This window comes from Coloeus monedula (genome assembly GCF_965178545.1).
Source record: "Coloeus monedula genome assembly, chromosome: 2".
Lineage (NCBI taxonomy): Eukaryota > Metazoa > Chordata > Aves > Passeriformes > Corvidae > Coloeus > Coloeus monedula.
This window is the reverse complement of record NC_138782.1, coordinates 61,571,013-61,591,117: the sequence shown is the minus strand read 5'-3', so window position 1 is coordinate 61,591,117 and position 20,105 is coordinate 61,571,013. Positions and strand designations below refer to the sequence as shown.

The 20,105-nt window shown below is 43.3% G+C and overlaps 1 protein-coding gene across 1 annotated transcript; it reads right to left on the bottom strand.

Annotated features, from left to right (window-relative positions):
- Positions 1–1,162: 1,162 nt before the first annotated feature.
- Positions 1,163–18,392, bottom strand: LRP11 (LDL receptor related protein 11; the record flags this gene model as incomplete). Its single annotated transcript, XM_082277070.1, has 7 exons — positions 1,163–1,317; positions 1,596–1,697; positions 7,102–7,311; positions 8,008–8,133; positions 10,178–10,319; positions 12,798–12,961; positions 17,870–18,392. The coding sequence occupies 7 exons, from the start codon at positions 18,390–18,392 to the stop codon at positions 1,163–1,165; spliced, it is 1,422 nt and encodes a 473-aa protein (XP_082133196.1).
- Between the last annotated feature and the right edge of the window lie 1,713 nt (positions 18,393–20,105).

Genomic DNA, 20,105 nt, shown 5'->3' with positions numbered 1-20,105 from the left:
TTACTGGTAACACATCTGCAGTTCACTCACACATATCAATTACTTGCTCTAATTCTATGAGAATTTTTCTGGGGTGAGGGCAGATCACCGAAGCTTTCAAGCTTTGCAGGGAGCTATGGGTTAACCAGCAGGAATCCTACACTCCAGAATCTCGGGTAGAAACTGCTGTGTGCTGCGTTCTCACGCTGTGGGAGGGTGGCGGGCTGGGCGTGGAAAAGGCTGAACAAGCCCTGAGCTCTGGAGAGAGACACAGCCCTGGGATTGTACAAGGAATCATAGAGGGGTTCAGGTTGGAAAGGACCTTAAGGATCATTTAGCTCCAGCCCTGCAGCCATGGGCAGGGACACCTTCCACTAGACCAGGTTGCTCAGGGCTCCATCCAGCCTGGCCTTGAACACTGCCAGTGACCAGGCATCCACAGCTTCTTTGGGCAGCAGTACACAACTGCTGTTGAGCACTGGGAAGTCCAAGCTCATCCACTGAGGAGTTGCATTTTTTCATTTCAGCATTTAGCAAGCATGGCTCTCTGCTATCAGCACAGAGGTTTAAACTGAGTGAAAAGAAGATGCTTTTTCCTTAAATCCCAATTTTCTTTGCAAAAGCTGGCACTTAGATAGCAATTACGTTTAATTAACAAAGCAAGACACATTTTTTTAATGAAAATGCTCCCAGTGCATCAGGTGGAAAGAACACAACACAAGGAATGCGTTGGCTGGAGCATCCCGGTCCCCACAGTGGCGGCAGCACTGAGAACAGCAAGGTGGCCCAGGCTTCCCCCCATTGCCTCAGCCAGCACAGCTGGGCTGCGGGGCCTTGGCTGCTCCAGTGCCCTGGCCCTGGGGCATGCTTGGCCATGGCTGAGATCACAGCTGCTGTGGGGAGGGCAAGGGCACCCCACATCCAGTTTGGGGCCTCTCCACCCTGCAGTGTCTTCTGCACAACAATGAACTGGAGCTACTCACTAGAGCCTGAACACTTCTTATTTTCTGAGCAAGGACATGTACCCACGTTTTGTATTATCACCGAAGGGAAAGAGTACGTTCTTCATCTTGCAGGCTTCTTCTACACTTGAAAATTAACTAAGGATTTTGGTCCTTTTATAGAGGCAGAGATTCATGGACACAGGAGAAAGGGGAGAAAACAACTGACCCAAATCCAGTATTTAGAGATACATCCCATTGATGAGGTAATCGGACTCTTCAGATGTAATGGGTCGAGCTTTCTTAAGCTTCTGTTTCACTAAGCGCAGTCTGCAAGCAACCATAAGCAGCAGCAAAGCAGTGATTGCCAAGCCTAAGGCTAAGGGTAACACAGCACCTACAATGAGGTTAAGAGAAATTACATTTTATTTAACACAGTGAGATGCTGGCAGAGAAAACCTGAAATTGTTCTTAAAAAATACAGCTAGTCTGTCACTTAGATGTTAGTAACTGGAACAAGTCATGCTGTCAAACTAAACTGTATGATCATGTTAGGGACAGTTCAGAATATATAAGTACATTATTCAGTTCTTGACCATTTTATCTGTATCTATAGCACCTGACTGAAAAGCTGATGTAATCCAAAATGAATTCACATGGTTATTATTAAATTACCTGTTTCTGGGACTGGACGACCACCTCCAAGCTGTTCTCTCTTTGGCACCATTATGCCATCCCCATTTTTATCATCTGTTCTTTTCCCTGAGGAACTGTTATCTGCACATAATCAAGCAAAATAAATGAATACTGCAGTTCAGTGACTCAGGAAGTCTTATCCACAGGACACTAGAATTAAATAATGTGAAGCGCTTAAATTACGGGGAAAAACAAACAAAAGAACAGCTTAAGAACTTCTGACTTCAACTGTGTAACTTGCATTTTTGAAATAATGTGAAATTAAAGCTAAAATGTAAATTCAGTTTTGCATTCCAAACCACAATGCCTCTAAACCAAAAGCAAGGGCATTTTGACTGTGCTGTGATGTATTCACTGGCAGCCTTCAGAACTGTGACAGAGCTAACAGAAACACACTATGCTACAAGATCTTTAGAATATGAATGTGAAATGTTGTAATTGGAATTACATATAGTGGTGGGTGTTAAGGAAGTGTTTAAGTCAATTAGCTTGGAACGTGCACTATGTGTAAGGCCCACACACCACCACCAGCTCTGAAGAGCCGCAGAAGGTGTCCCTGGCAGTGGCAGCAGCAAATGCACTCAACTGCTAATTAAAGCTTGGATTGTTTCATTGGTACTGTCATGAGGTCCAGGCTAATGTCCCCACTCTAAGGCAGAATGCAGCCTCCCAGGCTCTGGCTTTACTGCCCTGCCATTTTGTCTGAGGGTGCATAAACACGAACTTCATCTGCAGGGAATGCTGTAGAAACAAGCTGTGGCCTTCTTCTCGTTGGGCTCCTGATGTTGTCCTGGCATGTAAAGTGAGCTTGAAAAAAATCCTAAGAGTGAATGTACTGGCTTTAAAATATCTGTATGGTACCAGAGCTGTGCAAGACCACCTCAGTGTAACTGACACCAAAACCAGCAGCTGTTTTCTGCTTCTGTTTTTCCTGAATTAAATTAAACAAATATTTGTCTTTGTTGTGGAAATACCCAAAAGACATCAACTCTTTTTTTAAGAGCTGCTCCAGCCTGCATCTAAATGCCTGTTTAGAAATTTGTACCCCTGCCATTTAAGTAAAGGGAATATTTAAATCAACTGCTTGTGAAGACATTTGGCAAATATGGAGAGAAGTTTAGTGGGAAATTTTTGCAAGGGTAGAAGAATAGAATCCCTTCAATAAAGCATGTAGGGTTTTGTTAGGACTTGTGGCTGTTCTTACATGACTGGAGAGACTATCAGAGTCAATGCTGCTCAATATCATATCTGTTATCTCTAGAACACAAAGAGCAATTTCCCCAAAGTTTAGGAGCCTGGCATAAAGCATATTACATGGGTTTAATTTGATTTTCACCTTCTCTTGATTTTCTAGTCTGTTTTGAGGAAATTGCAATTTACAGCCCTTTCCAATTACCCTAAATTACAGATCTAGGTTACAGCTACTGCTGTGGGTGCCTCCGCAGTAAAAACATGACTAAGGCTTGGGTACTCAGTCAAATGTTGTAATCCCAGCCCTGAACAGCACTGCACAACAGCTGGCACAGGCATCCTGGGAGAGGCAGAGACCCTGTGCCAGGGGAATGCAAAGCTGTTACGGTGATTTATACACTTGGGTTGGCTGTGCTGGGGAGTGCAAATCTTCAGGCTGCTCGTGAATGCAACCTGTCTGCATGACCGTGTTTGCTACTGGCCACTGCTCCTTAGAAACCAGCCCAGCGCTCACTGCAGAGTGCAGTGCTGCTACTGTGTGTTTTCTATAGTCATCTGAAAGTGCAGCAGTGCCAGAATATGCAGCTGGGCTTAAGAACTTCCCTGGAGAAGGACTCTGGGGCTATTTGGAGGCAGCCATGCAGAAATGCTGCGCTGGCCTTTGCAGGACATGCAGTCTGGATTACTTTACCATGGAGACATGTCTGCAGAGAGAGAAAGGACTCCTTTATTGATATTACATGCCTCTTCCTCCATCCACTCCCAACTTTGAAAGAAAATGTTTGGCCTTTCAGCTTGGGCCAAGGTAAACAATGAGTCTGTTGCAGAAGACTCAAGTGCCCTGAGTGTCTGAGTGGTTTATCTCTAAGTTGCACTTGGTGTTCCTCTGGACTTGCCCTGCTGTAGAGGAAGCCCATTGAAAAGGTAGGAGTGCAGAACAAGATTTATCCGTTGTCAACAATCAGTGATTTCTGGGGGTTTTTTTTTGTTGGTTGGTTGTGGTTTTTTCCTCTTTACTGTGAACAGATTCCCTGTTAGGCCAGGCAGAAGGTTTAAACTGTCCTTAACTTGGACTTGAGCATTTTCATACTTTAGTGTAAATCCTTAGAAAGTTTGTATCAAGTCAGAGCTAAGCATGAAGGACCACTGTAACGAAGGTTAAAGAAAATTTGGAACAGAGAAACTATTAAGAGAAAATGGATTCTGGAAAAAAGTTCACCTAGTATCACCCTCACAGGCAGAAAGCTCATATATCTGCTACCAGGAACTATTTCACAGACCAAAACATTACAACTTAGCCCAGCTCCTTAGGAGACAAGGAGAAAAGATAAATATGGTAGTACTTGACAAGGAGGTTTCTTTATTAGACCCTTTATTGAATTCTCAAAGATGAAAGCTGTTTATGGAGAGGTAAGCAGCAGAAGGGACATGCTTTTACTGGTACTTTAGCCACCACTTATAAAAAAACAAATGTAAAAAAAGAAAACAAAGCAACTCCCCAGTCCTGCAACGTCTTGGGAAAAACTTTTCTTCTTTAAAAATCAACTGAAAGTTCCTGTATCAAGCATCAAGTCTAGCAGCCAGCTGGAATGTGCCACATGCTGTCTCCAGTAAGGTAAAACCTTCACTTACTCTGCCTTGAAGTCACTGGATTTCAGAGCATCACATTTTCCTCCCTGGATTGTATTTCCATGATGATCTGAAACTGTCAGCTGAGAATTAAGAAAAATGTAGCCCTGAATGGAGCACTCGCAAGTAAAAAGCTAGAACCTGTGCTGCCACTGTAAGGCCATATCCCCTAATATGTACCTAAAGTAGACAGCTTTTCACCAGTGACATTAAAACCACTAAAGCTTATTTTCAAAATTTATGTAAAGTAGTATATAAGAAGCCTGGATGTTTGTAATGTCAGCTTCAGGCCAACAAAGACTTTTACAGTGACTCAGAAGCAGAGGTTCTACCTTGGCATCAGCAGCAGCAGACAGTCCCTTCCAGAACAGGATTTCTGCCAGTGGAATTGCTGGAGTTTTGAGGCTGCTGGTATGATTTCTGCTCAGCACTGCTTACCTCTCCTCAAAAATGCATCTAGCAATTATTTCCCTCCTGGACACATTTCCAGATGAGCTTCATGAAGCTGCTCCAGCATTTCTGTACCTCTCATTTTTGTATCACATAATTATTAGATTTGTTCTCAACCTCCTTGAGATGGCAGTGGTGGAGGGAAGTCTAATCAATGGATCTGAGTGGATTTTTAGGAATAGGTTAGATGCCTGTCTCCTCGACTCCATAAAGACTGTGGTGCTTGCCAGTGAGCCTGTCTGGACCTCCATGAATCACTACCACACAGTATGGGACTCCCGGGAAGTTTAAGTATCTGCAGGAGAAGACGGCAGCTCAGAGCGTGTTTTGGCAGAGCAGGTTTGGCAGCTGCCCTTTGGACCCATGTACTTATTAGCAAGTACCTCGTACCCCTTCATGTCCCAGCCCATGCACCCTACCTGGAATTGATCCGTAGGCAATTTTAAACCTCGCTGAGCTCTTTGCTGCTTTTTTTGGTTAAAAGTATTGGGCTCCTGGGTCAGTAAAGACTGGATCCTTCTATTCCACAGGGAAATTATTAAGCATCTAAAGTTAAATTTTGACTGAGCCTTGTCAAAAGAGCGATATTAAACCCAAAAGAATTAAAGCAGCTTTAAATCTTGCCTGTTGAAAATTAGAAGATTACAACAGGTACTGGTAGTACACTAATCACTGGAGCCCCATCACACTTTTTTAGTTTTATAAGAAACTTTTTCTTTGCTTGTCTACTCCTGTGCAAAACACTACCTTTAGAGCAAAACTGGGGCAAGTAAGTTGCTGTACAACGGGTAAACAGAAAATGATTATGCAAAAGTGCTTTTACATTGCAATTCCAGTTATAACCCCTGATTATCAGTTGCTAAAGGTGGTGACCTCAGTTCTGGTTTTACACCTGGATTCACAAGCCAAATGATTTTGAGACCAACTTAGCAGCTGACTTTCCACTGGAGCCTGCAAAGCCCTTTGGAAGTTTGATGTTCACTTTGGGTGGCCCCGTATCAGGTGTCATTCAGGACTATCTGAGTGAGAAGGGTTTGAAGCAGACTTCAGAATTTTAGTCACTCCAGTGAGGAGCACTGAGGTCATCTATACTTCCAGAAAGAGGGAAAACAATTTGAGACAGGATTTTGCTGTCAGTTCCTCCACATTCATTCAGGGCCATCAAATTCTTAAGAACATTGTTTTCACTCCCTTTGCAGAGTGTTCACAGTGTTCCCTTTGCAGCATTTTCACTCCCCCAGCACTCCACAGATGAAGTAAAAGCACTTGAAGGAACGTTCAGGTGCCAACCAGGGCAGTGCCCTTTTCCAGAGTCAGCAGCAGAGGGCACTGAGCACTGCTCTGTTGTAACTGGAAAATAAAGCTGGTTATAAATAGCTGTGTCTTGGGGCACATGAATCAGTCTAAACCATGAAGAAATAAAAGTGGGGGGGTTTGTACTGATTTTAGGCTCTGTGCACACAGTTTTGCTTTCATATAATTGACATTTCAGATTATTGTAATTCATCAGCATGAACCTTGGAAGGCACATCAATTTCATTGCAGCTTTTGGAGCTTTACCAAGGGCAGGGCTGGGGCTCTGCCTGTAACATCACACGATGGCTCACTACAGGCTTGCAGCTACTGTGCAGAGCAATACTGGGGACTGGGACCTGAGGTAGCTTGTTACCAGAGCCTGAGACTTTTCTGTAGTGATCAAAGACTTCTCCTGCCCTGGAGACTGAGTTCATAAAAAAAAAAAAAAAAAAAAAGGCCCATAATAGTAAAGATATTCGTTCAGGAAAAAAATAAAAAGAGAAGTAATACTTAGCACCAGGAGAAAAGCAATTACTCTCACCCAGGTTGAACAGTACTTTATTACGTTCTTCTGAAGTACTCCCCTACAGATTTAAAGAGCCTTAATACATCAGCCTACACAGCTGAACCTGTGGCAGAATTTGTATTTAATTCACTGCACATTTTGTTCCTTAGACTGTATTACTTCCCTAGCATTCCTACATTTTAAATTTCTTTTTGCACCTAGTAAAAAACAGACTGACAATAATAAATGAAAAACAACTCAGAACTTCATTATTACAGGTTTCTTTTGTATTTTTTTACATTTCAATTTTTTTCCTCTTAGCCAGGCACCAAAAGACAATTAAATTAAATTTAAGGTGCAAGACACTTCCTTTCTTTAAGGAGAATGATTTATTGAAACAGATTCAATTCTTACCTGGCACAAATCCACTGATTTGTTTCTTTGGTCCCTGAGAAAGCGATTGGTTAGACATGTCTGCATCCACTGAGAGAAGTGGTTGATTTCTGGCAGTGGCTTTCAGGGTGTTCTCTGCAGAGTTTTCCTCTGTGTTTTCAGCCAGTCCTGCAGTCTTTTGCTGGGTAGTGCCAAGAGCTGCATGTGTCACCGTCTTCCGACCCGAGCTGACTGTGAACAGAAACAAAAATTTTTGTACAACGTTGAAGGGAATGGAAGAGTTATTAAGGAAAACTCTCCAATATGGGCCTTGAAGTGGAGTAAACAACTTCCTCAGGTTCACACATATGATGAAATGTGAGTCACAGATTCCTAACAACTGCTCGCAAGAGTACAGTCATGATCCCTGCAGTGAACTCCAGCAACTAAAATATAATGAAAGGGTGGTTAGCCATTGTGCCCATTCACCTTCCGATGGTTTTTGCTCACTTAGCTGAGCATGGGCACATGCTGAGGGATGGCTAATGAAAGCAAACAGCGTGATGGTGATCCAGCTGGTTCCCCTGCATGCCCACAGTGTTTCAGATTCATGCAAGGTGTCTAACATCACTGCGAAGGTACCTCTGAGACACTCTTTCAGATAGACACCATGGTTCTAGTCCTTGTTTCCAGAATCATCATACAAGTGAAAACCCAATCTTTTAATTGCTGAACACAAAACCTGTCACTTAGGGACCCTTGACAGTTTTAATATGCTTTGAAGAAAATTTCTGAGCACCTGCAGTATGTGGATATTAAACCTTCCGATGTGCAAATTCTGCTTGCTCACAGGGAGAGAGGCCACTGAAGCGGTATCATCCCCCTTTGGTTATTGAGGCTGTGGTTACTTTCACAATCCACTGTGCCACTGTGCCCTGGCACACTTACGATTCTGGCAGAAAGTCTCGTCTGATCCATCAGGACACTGTCTCACACCATCACATGCAAACGTGATGTCAATGCAGCAGCCATCATCGCAGATAAACTGGTAGCGAGAGCAAACCCCAACACAGGCTGTTGAGAAAAAATTCCCAAATTACCAAAAGAGAAATCCAAGTAGTAAATACTGAGTCAGTGACTAAAATCTGCAGCACTGAGGAAAAAGCAAAACCACACTATGTCAAGAAGCAACATGAACAAGGGAGAAAATCCAGACTCAGCTGTGTGATGTCATACCGACACAGAAGCAAATACAGGCAACCGGTGTTCCTGGCACCTTCCTCACCTGCCTGGCAATCTCTTTACTACAGGAATACTCAGCCTGGAGGCTGTTGCACCTTACTTACAGTGCTTTGAATTCTGCTGACCTAAGCTGAAAGGAGATCTTCCTAGGCTTAAAAGATGCAGGACAGTCCTGAAAATAAATAAATGAGTGAAATCTCTGTGGCTGTAACTGCATACCTCCAACACGTAATTCCTACTACATATCCATCCTGTATTTCTGACAATATGTTGTTTAACATGAACACACATGGACTATATGGGATCTTTTATGGCATGTTTTCTGCAACCTAATTAAAATACTTAAAGAATGCTCATCATTTATTGACATCAGCAATCCAGTGACTTTGATACTGTACAGACCAGAACAGGACTAGGTCATGTTCTCACAAATGACTTTCACCAGAAAGAACTGACTGCTGCATGCTTTTACATTTAGATTCCCCTGGAAATGGAGAGTATCCCTGGATGTTCCATTTTGCATACTCAAAACTTTCCTGAAACCCATTCTGATCCTGTAATTATCAAGTGTTTACATCTGTGCTTTTGTATTTCCAATGTAGTTCATCACTTTGTAAAGCACTATCAAGTTCAGTGCTTGATTAGCGTCGTATGAGCAAATTGATTTGCATAAGGGAGTCACAGCCTTTGGCTGTTATCCTGCTGTGTACCAAACGCTGCACCACACTAAGGGAAGGATGCCAGGAATGCAGACAACTTTTTAAAACTCCTAACATCTGAAAATGCCTCTCCTTAACTTCAGCACTAGTAACAGCACGAATCTTGCATGTATTAAGGCATCAGGGACTGGTTTAACTATAGCAGTAGCACTTGAATTGCTAACGTAGCTGGGGAATTAGAAAAATTTAAAAAACAGCAAATCCCCTATGTGCTCCATACAAAAGATACCCCAGACACCCACAGCAGCAAATAAACAAACCAGCAAACTTCTCTGGCTGCTTCAACTGAATTAAACATTAATGAACACAACTCTATCATCCATTACTGGAACACAGGCATTATTAAGCAGATTTTTTTGTAATACCAGCTTACTGCAACAGTGACTACCCTCTCACATAGAGATATTGTGCTGGTGCAGAGCAAGATTTTCACTGGTTCTGCTGAACATGGTGTTAACGCCATTTAACTTTTACTTTGAGCCAGAGCAGCAGATCTGCACTTGCAACTTCTTAATTACAATGTAATTAGAAGTTATAACATTAAGAGCAGGACTGACAGCCACTGAAATCTAACCTACTTTCTAGCTTTTATGCTTTTTACATGTTTCTGAAGCTCAGAGCTTAAAAATGATGGCTCAGTTCCAGTTTCAGTTTCCCCAGTAGCATATGGCTTCAATGGCAACCATCAGACAGAAAAACTTAAATGCATTAAAACATAAAACCATGCCAACTTTTAGACCACAGATGCAGGTCAGTATTATTATTAGTCTGCCTCAAACATACTACTAAATAATTTTAACTGGGTCTTCCCTATAGCACAAGCCCTGTCATGTTGCCCACACCATCTGACTGTTACAATGCACCTGATACCTGTGGCAGTATCTCACCTTTCCAACCCTGCATGTTTATGAGCAATATTAGGACAAATACTCAGTGCCTGGAAGTATTATTGCTCCAACAGGCAAATGATGCTCGCTTGTTTCCTCACTTTGAAAGAGCGATTCAAAGCTGAAAGAGATGTCATTATGTAATGAACAACGGCAAAATAAAACACTGGAAATGGAGACTAACATTATTGCCTCTATCAAGACCCTTGCTCTGCTCTGAATACCATACCCTGGTTGTCACAGAGGCAACAGCTCCCGTCATTTTCTCACCTGCTGCAGAATGAACCATGGGCAGAACGGTCACAGAGACGTTGTCAGAGCTCCGCTGACCTGCAGTGTCTGTCACCATTAGCTGGAAAATATACCCACCTTCCTGAATGTGGGACAGTTTCAGTGTTCCTGGTTGTGGGACCTGAGTAAAGACACACAGTAAAAAAAACATACTGGCACAATGGATCCATCCATCCATCCATGCAGATTAAATACTTCTCTGTGGTCTAGCCAGCCTACTCAAGCATGTATTTCAGCGTGTAACATTTGATCTCTTTTTTCACATCCATTTGTAAAAAAACCCACACAACATTTAGGTAGCGTTTTTCATGATACATTCAGTTAGCTGGAGCTGTGGATCTCAGCACTGGAGAACCAATAGACACATACATTTAACTCAATTTTTGAGTAATTAGAAATGTAATTTTAGAGGATAGGCAGTAAAATAATGGCCTTTTGCTCTTTATCAAGTTAGTCTGTAGACAATATATATGGATCCACAGAAATGACTTTTCATGCCTGAAAGAGAACATGAATTTTTTATTAATATGGTCATAGAATCCTAGACCTACCATTATAGAAGAGTGTACTAATAAAATACATTTTTTCTCTCTGTGAAAAAATTTCCTAACTGAAATTTCTTTCCTTTTCTATTTACATAAATGCACTCAGTTATCTGATCAGACTGTTGATCCTCCTGATGGAGCGTATGACCCCTCAGAATTTTATTCTTTAGTGTATTAAAGAAATTATTATGCTCTAGAAAACACCTGCTGTTGTTCACTATGATTGCTGGGAGAGGAAATGTGGTATTTAAAACTCATGAGCCATGGAGTCCAAGTCCCTTCCCAGGGCAGAGCCAGGGAAAGGCCACTGACTTCTCAATTCACCACCACTCCTCCCAGTGATCTCTGCGCTTTCCTTTTTGTCTTCATGCTGCCCTGAAGAATGCTGGCCTGTATGTGCTTTCACAGAAACTTTGGCTCAAAACAGATAATCAGCATTTTTAAAAAAACCCAACCCATTACTGTCCCTAAGTGTCCAGGAGCTGTGCAGCTACAGCATGGGGGTAGCAATCAGAGAAGCAAACTATCTAAAAAGCAATAATCAGTGACAATAGAAAAAAACCCTCTTCCTTCTACAATATGATAAGATCTCTTTATAGTAGTCCTTCCCCCTCCTCTGCCTTCTGTTTATTCTTTGGTACATAAGAGCAATGCAACAGCTGCCTTTTATCTTACTTAAACACACTCCCATTCTCCCTTGTAGCTATGGATTCATGCATTATTCTCAAAGAATAAATGACACGAAATCCAGTAACTTCAGGGCAGTAACCAAAGCTCTAAAGACATCAACTGAAGAATGCATGAAAAAAAATCACAGTTATTAATTCAACTCTAAAATTTAAATTATGACGGCTAATCACCAAGGTACATATCTGTAGGAGAAATCCCAGCTCATCTGAACTCAATGGAAAAGTATTTATTTAAGCATAAATGTGTGTCAAATTCATTTTCTGTTAACAAATACACAGAAGCCACCAAGGTTAATGAGAATTTTGCAAGTTTAAATGGACAAAAGACTTGTCTCTATTTTATGGAGTGATTTTGAGTAATATCAAAAATATAAACTTTAAATTTTTATTAAAATTTTTATTTTTGTCTTACTCTATGTTACTAAATCACAGATTAATTTGAAAGTATTTAATTGCTCTTTAAAGAAAATAATGCTGCAAGGGGTTAGATTAACAAGTCTTTGATAATAAAGTGTTCATTTTATCCAGATGATATCTAGAAACTATTCTTAAAGTTTCATTTTGGTTCACACTCTCTCACCTTTAGACATTCTTCCTGCTCTAGGTGGAGTTCCCAGTGTGCCCTGGATATTGTGGGCTGTGAACAAACTATGAGTAGAGCCTGTGGATTTGAGACATTTTTCCTTTCTTTTTCTGCTGATCTTAGGGCATTCACTAAGAAGGCTAAGATGAAGAATCCCTCTCTTGATTGTTAATTTTAAATTGAAACCAAAGTGCAGCAGAAAATGTATGGATAAAATATCTCATAAGGTCTACATCACACATTTCTTTGTACCTTCTCCATAAGCACTGACAGGAGACTGTTGGTGAAAATCCCTTATTATTTTTAGTAAGTGAATTACTGAGGGGTCTCTAACTGGGGTGACAGAAGCTGAAAAACAGGTGCAGTGAGTACAAACAAAGCAGAGCTCAAATACAGTAGAGTATTATCATCTACTTGTTTGCTGCTGGCTATCCCATGCCATCCAGGATAGAGATTAACTGTGTAAGCCACTAGAAATAATCACTGGTACAAACTCCCCAGGGACCTCCTTCACTTGAGGACTTCAAGATGTGACTGGACAGATAAGATAATCTCACTGAGGCTCCTTGTCCCACAAACAGTTGGACCAGATGATCTTTTGAGGTCCCTTCCAACCTGGGCTGCTCTACATTTCTGTGAAATAAATGTTCAAGTTGTACAGGCGTCCTAATTCTGGTGCCTGGTAGACAGATTTGAATATATTTAATATTTTTAGCTGTACATTTAAAACTTGAACACAACAGTCTGGAAGTGACTGGCCATGAGGGGGACTGCACACGTACCTGCATTTCAACCGATGAGTCGCCCTGCAGCAGTGTCCACTCATAGTGCACAATTCCATGGTCATCGGAACTTTCTCGGCCATCCAAAAGCACCCAGTCCACAGGTGACTGCAGCACAATGTCTTGGCCCGCCTTACACTGTGGAGGCTCATCATAGTCTTCTTCTTCAATAAAAAAAGAGAAGATCAGTTATTTATGAGGGAAGGCTGAGTGATTTTTTTATATGAAACATGTTTTTTTCTTGGTTAAGGTATTGTTTCACTTCTTTGCAGCTTCCTGGAAGAGGAACACGTTCATTAGTGCACATTTTGTTAAGCAAAGTAGTATCTGCTTCAATTTTAGTTAATTGTCCTACGATGTCGTCAGGAATTAACATTAGAAGCACATGGCATAGAAAACCTCTCTAGGTACTTGGATGTTTTAGCAATGCAACAAACAGGATTGTTAGCATCAGTGTACCTTTTTAATCTGAACTAAGGAAAATAGGTTTAAATATGGCTTACATGCAGATGGCAGCTACAGCACCTTTTTTATACCTTTTATAGTGCTCTGCATATTTCAATAGGCTTCTAGTCCCTATTTATAATACATCATTATAGGAATGAAAGACCTATTTAGCATAAGTTGGCATCCTGATGAAGGAGTGTACACGATGATTAAAAATCATCAGAGACCACCAATTTTAAGTGTCTTATTTAAGACATTCAAAGCTTGATTTTCAGAATATTTAGGATTTGTAGCATTTTGCTATATTCAAAGCACAATGCTTATTGATTAAAATTGTGAGTACTAAATACTTTTGTCAATCAGACCACAAGCTTTTGGGTTAGACTAACAAAAGTCATGATCTGTTAGGTGACACAGACTGTCAGAAGCGGTTTAAGTCATTTATTCTACAACCTTCAAGCAGTGCAGGGAAGAGACAGGGGTAAAACCTGGTTCTACAAGTCAGTATTTAAAAACTTTAGCCACAAGATTGCATCTTTCTGCAGTTCCCCACTCAAGTTTCATTCCTTCTCTAGGCACCCTGAAGTGCCAGGATGCCCTTTGCTCTTCAACCTCTGCAAGGATACCCTGTAAAGGATATTGATATTATGCTCAGAAAAGCAATTACTGAAGACAAGGTTGTAACTTCACTTCCTGCAGGCAGAGCCACACAAGGAAAGGTGCTTTCCCATCAGTGTAGGGAATCTTCCTTGCACATGCTCTTCAACAGGATCAAGAATGTGCCTGAAGCCTTGGAGCTCATGGACGCAGTGGGACAACTGTTTATGACTGAACAGCCAAATTCTTATTTCTTGTTTTTGTCAGTAGTAGATAAGGCACAGAAGATTTCAAGGCAAATGCCTAAAGTTAGGAAAACATACAAATAACTGAAAACAGGGTCTAACAATAGAAAGTATGAAACAGTTCTTGCTCATCCGACGGCACAGGAAGCTTTGCCTAATTTGTACACACTCGCTTCTCAAAACCAACTTTGTTTAAAAAGCAACATCCAGGTGCAAAAATACCCCCCAAACCTCATTGTCAATAAACACCATCATTATGATACCTGGGCAACTTTTATTTGATATCAATGAGTTATGTACAGTCTTCACACAATTATTTACTTTACAAATAACTGTCAAAAAGAGACTGACCTGGGTCTTAAACAGCACAGCCCAGTCTTCCACTTCAACCTTGGAAAGGGGCTTCATGTCACCTGTCTGGTTTAAATGACTTGATCAATGCCCTGCAGGGGCAGAGACAAGCCCCACTTTCCCAAAGCAGTAAGGACACTCTCTTCCTGGACTAACTTTATATTCCAGCAGCACGAGTTGCAAAGGAAGGACCACTTCACATTGAGTCAGTCACAGCAATTCATGCCAGCCCTTTGTTAAAGATGAGTGAGGGACCACACAGACCTTGGGTCCCAAAGGATGGAGGCACCGCCCTTTGCTTGCAAGCCATCAGATCATCTTCAGAAAGGTAAATCAATGGCAAAAAGGAAAATTTGGCCTGAGAGAGGCATACGGCACAGGAAGAGATAGCCTATTGAGCTGAAGATTCTTTTTCCACACCAAAGTTTTAAGCAATGGAATACATGATCCTTAAAGAGTGAAACACCTCTATATCTGGGGAATAAGAAGTCAGCATAAAAAAAGCAAGGAGGCAAACTCCAAGGAGCCACTTGCAACCACCACTGATGGGAATAAAGCACTATCAGCCACACGTCAGCAGAAAAATAATCTCTTAACTTCTGTTTTTAACTTGCATTTAAGTTGAATGTAAATAAGCAGTATGGAACTGATATACCAGGTCAACACTCTGAGATGCTGGAGCTGGCTGCTTTCTAGAAAAAGGGGTGAAATGCTTTTTTCTTTGGGAGGGAACACAATAGGCTTTTTTTTATCCTGCTTTTTATTTATTCTGCTTCCTCCATCCTTTATACAGGCTTGTCCTGCCAATAATGAAGCTTCCAGCTAGTTGTCTGAATGAAGGCTTTGTTATACAAGGTTGTTTCACTAACAACTCCTGAATGTGTTTGGTATTAGTTTACCTTGATGTTGAATCCTCCCATTGCTTACCACTAGTGATCTTAGAGATCACTAGATCCCAATGCCCAGAAATATTTTGGAATTATGAGGACACCAAATCTGTGGATAAATGTTTGTTTGGTATTATCAGAAAGGAAACAGCAGACGACTCAAGAACAAAGTACTCTGAAAGAACAAAAAAAAAGGAACAGCTAAAATGTGATCCCCTCATTGAAGAAAATCTTGAAAAGTTCTTTCCTAAATTTCCTAAACTCATTCATGGGGTGACAGAAGGGAAAAGAGATGTGCCTTCATCATCCTGTTGTCCAGATTATTTTTTCAATGTAATTCAAGAATGCACTGGTAACAAAACATTAGAGCAAAATAATTCAATCTTAATTTTATCTCTCTTGGTCTGTGTCACAGCTGACAGATGTTTGAATACAAGTTCATTCTCCTTTGTGGCTCTGCTTCAGCTCCAGTGTAATTGCACTAAGAAATCATAATCCCCTGTTTCCAATACCACCATCACTCACAAGGCAGACATTTAAATAAAACTAACAGGACACAGAGCAATTTGCAGACTAGGAACTGAAATTGCCTTGCAAGTCCAGTGTTGATAGTCACAAAAGCTGCTAAAAAGGCAAAGCATTTAAGAACTCCAGAATTCAAGAACTCAATGAATTCAAGAAATTCAAGATTTCTAACAGGTAGAGCATCATTTGTATACTATATTATTTATATTGTGCCATAACTGCACTCTACATTAGTTCCAGGTTTTAATAGAATTAAGGCAGTTCAAAATGAAGCCTAATTCTGTGTGACTTTGATGTAAAATCTCATCTTAAGCCTTCTATCATGCAAGTGCATACAGACTTATGAAACATAATTACCCCAAAGTTGCTACATAAATAATACTGTGGAACTAATACTTCTCCTGTTGAAAATGTCAAAATCACACCTTGGGCTTTTCTGGTACCTCAAGCTTGCCTCATCTCTATTGCCATAAGATCTTTCCTATAGCTCTCTAATTTACCTGCCCATGCACTTTGCAAAAAATATTTAGGCATCATAATGCCTCTACAAATTGAGCCCCTGCTCTCTCCTGTTTCCAGGGGATTCCCATCGACATTCTCATGAAACATGCAAGACTGAATGGACCTCAAGCCTGAGGTCTCCCCTCCCAAAAGAGCAGTAACGGCAGGCACATCTGGGCACTGTTTTCATCTGCATCAACACCAGGTCCTCCTCCTGCTGCACGCAGTGACTAATTTACTTCAGATGAGATCTATTGCCTAGTAAGATGCAGATGACATTTGGGAAGGTATTGTCCACAGAGATAATGAAATTAAGTCAAAATTAGTTAAGATGAGACTGTTTAACAACAGGAGGTGGGGGAAGGCAAGTAAATTCTTTGCATCGGGTGCTAGGAAAGAGAATCCAAATTTAGAAATCCAGATTTGTTTTCATCTACAGCTGCTTGCTCTGGATTATGTTGTTCTTAAATATCCTTCAGAGCTGAACAAACTGCTGCTTTTGATGTGGCTTGGTTTCCAGAGGCACTTATGGAGAATGTCCATGCTGTCTCTGGACTACTGGTGAGCTATCCTTGTCTTCTTCCGTCTAGCTCTCAAATTCTTTAACAGGAAAAATCTTGAAGTAAGTGAATAAGAAGATGTCTTAGGCAATGACATTTGGACAGCACCCCCAAGAAGAAGGAGTGCTTGCTCTCAGGCTATGCACTAGGTTATGGGATATCTGGGACCAGCACTTCATGCTTTCCAAGGTGCCCAATATGCACAGTTCCTAGGGATCTGGGACTTCTCTGGTTCCCCAGGAAGTGTGGGGCTGGTGAACATGCACATCCCACTGTCTACCTCCCAGCCACTGGCTGGCTGGCACAATGCCCTGCCAAGGGCTCTGCAGAGGCAGAAGTGTTGAAGGATGGGTCTCCCCAAGTCCAAACACCCCCAGAGCCCTCGCACGCTCACAGAATCGGTCAGGTCAGAAGGGACCACAGTGGGTCATTTGTCCCAACTTCCCTGCTCAAGCAGGGTCGACCACATGGCACAGGATTGCGTGCAGACGGTTCTTGAGTATCTCCAGTGAGGGAGTCTCTACACCATCTCTGGACAATCTGTTCCAGTGCGTGGTCACCCGCACAGTAAAGAAGTTCCTCCTCATGTTCAGCTGGAACTCCCAGTGCATCAGTTTCTGCCCACTGCCTCTTGTCCTACTGCTTGGCACCACCAAGAAGAGCCTGGAAACATCCTCTTGGCACTCCCCCCTTCCGTTCAGATATTTGTACACGTTGGTAAGGTTCCCTCGGGCACGGCCGGGCCGCCTCTCCAGGCGCGCTGTGACCCGGTTCTCCTCCCCACGTCCTCCCGCCGGCGACAACCCACGCACGACCCGGGAGCGGGTTCCCGGCGCCGGGGCAGCCGCACGGACAGCGCCCGCTCCCAGCCGGCGGAGGCTCCGCGGCCCTGCCGCCCCCGCGCCGAGCGCCGCCTGCCGCCATCTCCGCGCCGCCTTTCCCCCGCGCAAGCCGCTTACCCGTGGGCGGCGGGGCGATGCCGGCGGTCCGGCGGCTGTAGGAGCTGTAGCCGCGGTGCGGGGCGAAGCGGCAGACGGGGCGGCCGCGGTGCGTGCAGTTGAAGAGGTAGCAGCCCGGCTCCGCCGCCGTGCCCCGCGGGCGGGCGGGCCCCTGCACCACGGCCAGCGTGCAGCGCGGCTCGGCGCAGCAGGCGTCCAGGCACTGCCGCCAGCCCGACACGGCGCCGGGCGCCCGCAGGAAGGTGGCGCCGGCCGCGATGGAGTCCTTGGTGCGGATGATGGAGTCGGGCCTGGCGGAGAAGCTGCCACTTCCGCCGCACCGCTCCCCGCCGCCCGCTACGCCGCCCGCCGTCGCCGGCGGTCCCGGCTCCTCCTGCTGCAGCTGCCGGCGGAACTCCTCCAGCAGCGTCTCCACGCCCGAGATCTGCGAGCGCAGGTCGGCCAGCGGCGCCGCGCAGCGCCCGCCCGGCAGCACGGCCCGCCCGCCCAGCGCCGCCAGCAGCACCAGCACCAGCGCCGCCATGGCCCCGGGCGGCGGCGGCGGCGGGAGCGGCTCCCCCCGGGGCACCCCCAGCGAGCGCGGCGCGGGGAGGCGCCGGCCCCGCCCGGCTGCACCAGGCGGAGCGGCCGCGCTCAGCACCCGCCGCCCCGAACAGCTCCGGCGGGCCCCGCCCCGGGACCGCCCCGCACAGGGACTCTCCATCAGGAGCCGCAGTGATAGGAGAAGGAGTAAACGGTTCAAACTCAGAGAGGGGGATTTTCGGATGTGTATTAGAGAGAAATTCTTTGCTGTGAGGGTGATGAGACACTGAAACAGGTTTCCCAGAGAAGCTGTGGATGCCCCATCCCTGAAAATGTTCAAGGCCAGGTTGGATAAGGCCTTGCATAACCTAGTCTAGTTGAAGGTATTCCTACCCGTGGCAGGGGGTTGGGATAAGATGATCTTTAACGTCCCTTCCATTCTTTGGAACCCCTTAACATTCTGTGATTCTACGATTCTATGACTCCGCATGGGGAGATGACACCTGCAAATAATCGGGGTTGGGTGGGGGGTCACTGAAACTGCTGGTGGTTCTGTGAACCTGAGGAAACAAACAAGTAACCAAACAGACAAAAAAGAAATTGCGGAAGACTCCATCCCAGGCATGGCATTTGTGTTCAGAAATTACAGGAAAAGAAGCCCACTAGTCAAAAACATAATGCATAAAGCTGTGACCTTGACTTGCAAAAAAATTCCCAGATAGGATCTTAACCACCCAAAACAATGGTGAAGAACTCCCCGTGCAACTTTTTGAAGTCTTTGCTAAAAGAGTTTCAGAGAAATACTTCCAATTAAATTAATCAGTTTTACGTCTGTCACAACTTCTGTTTTATCATAAAATTAATGCTGATTCTGCGACACAAATCAATAACAGTACTACCCCTGAAAATCAGCAATCCTTCAAAACAGCTGCTTTGTTATTTTTCATCAGATGCATGGAGCCTCAAAGTGCTGGAATGGCACATTGAGACCTGTCTACCAGCACTGAGAAACATAAGCTTGCCAGTAAATGAAGAGAGGTAGTGATGGGCTTTGAGCTGCGTACGAAAGGATGTCATAACAGGTCAAGTGATAGCTCTGTGTTTTCATTTTCATTTGGTTCATTCTTCCAAGCATCTTTAATCACAGACTCACACATTTCTTAAATTACTGGAAAAAGCTAAATAGATGCATCAAAAATATCATTATGTCAGGATGCTTTGTATAATTAGCAAAAAAAAGACACATTAGGAATGGTTTTAAGACATCTTTGTAATCCTTCATATATTTGGCTTGTTTTAGGCCATGTTCCCAGCATAACTCAGAATTGCCTCCAAAAGAAATCCACTTTAATATTCTGCCATTGTGGAGCCTTGGGTGTTGCCCAGGAAATTCACATGCAGCTTGTAGTTTGGATTATGATTTCTCCTCCTCCTCTCCCATATCACAGGACTCTAGTTCAGTGATTCATTGAAGCATGTTGGCCTGTCAGCAGTGCAACTGTTGAAGATTGATTTTCTCTGGCTATGTGCTCTATGGGTTTTCTAAAGTTCTATAAATTATATTTTTGACACTTTCAATTTCCTGTCAATTTTAGTTGAAACTGATCAATACATTCAAAGATTATAGGAAGATGGAGGAGCTAGACACTAAGAAGATATAATCCTCATTTGCTTTGAAAATCAGGCAAAAATGCCACAATTTTATTTTTAGGAA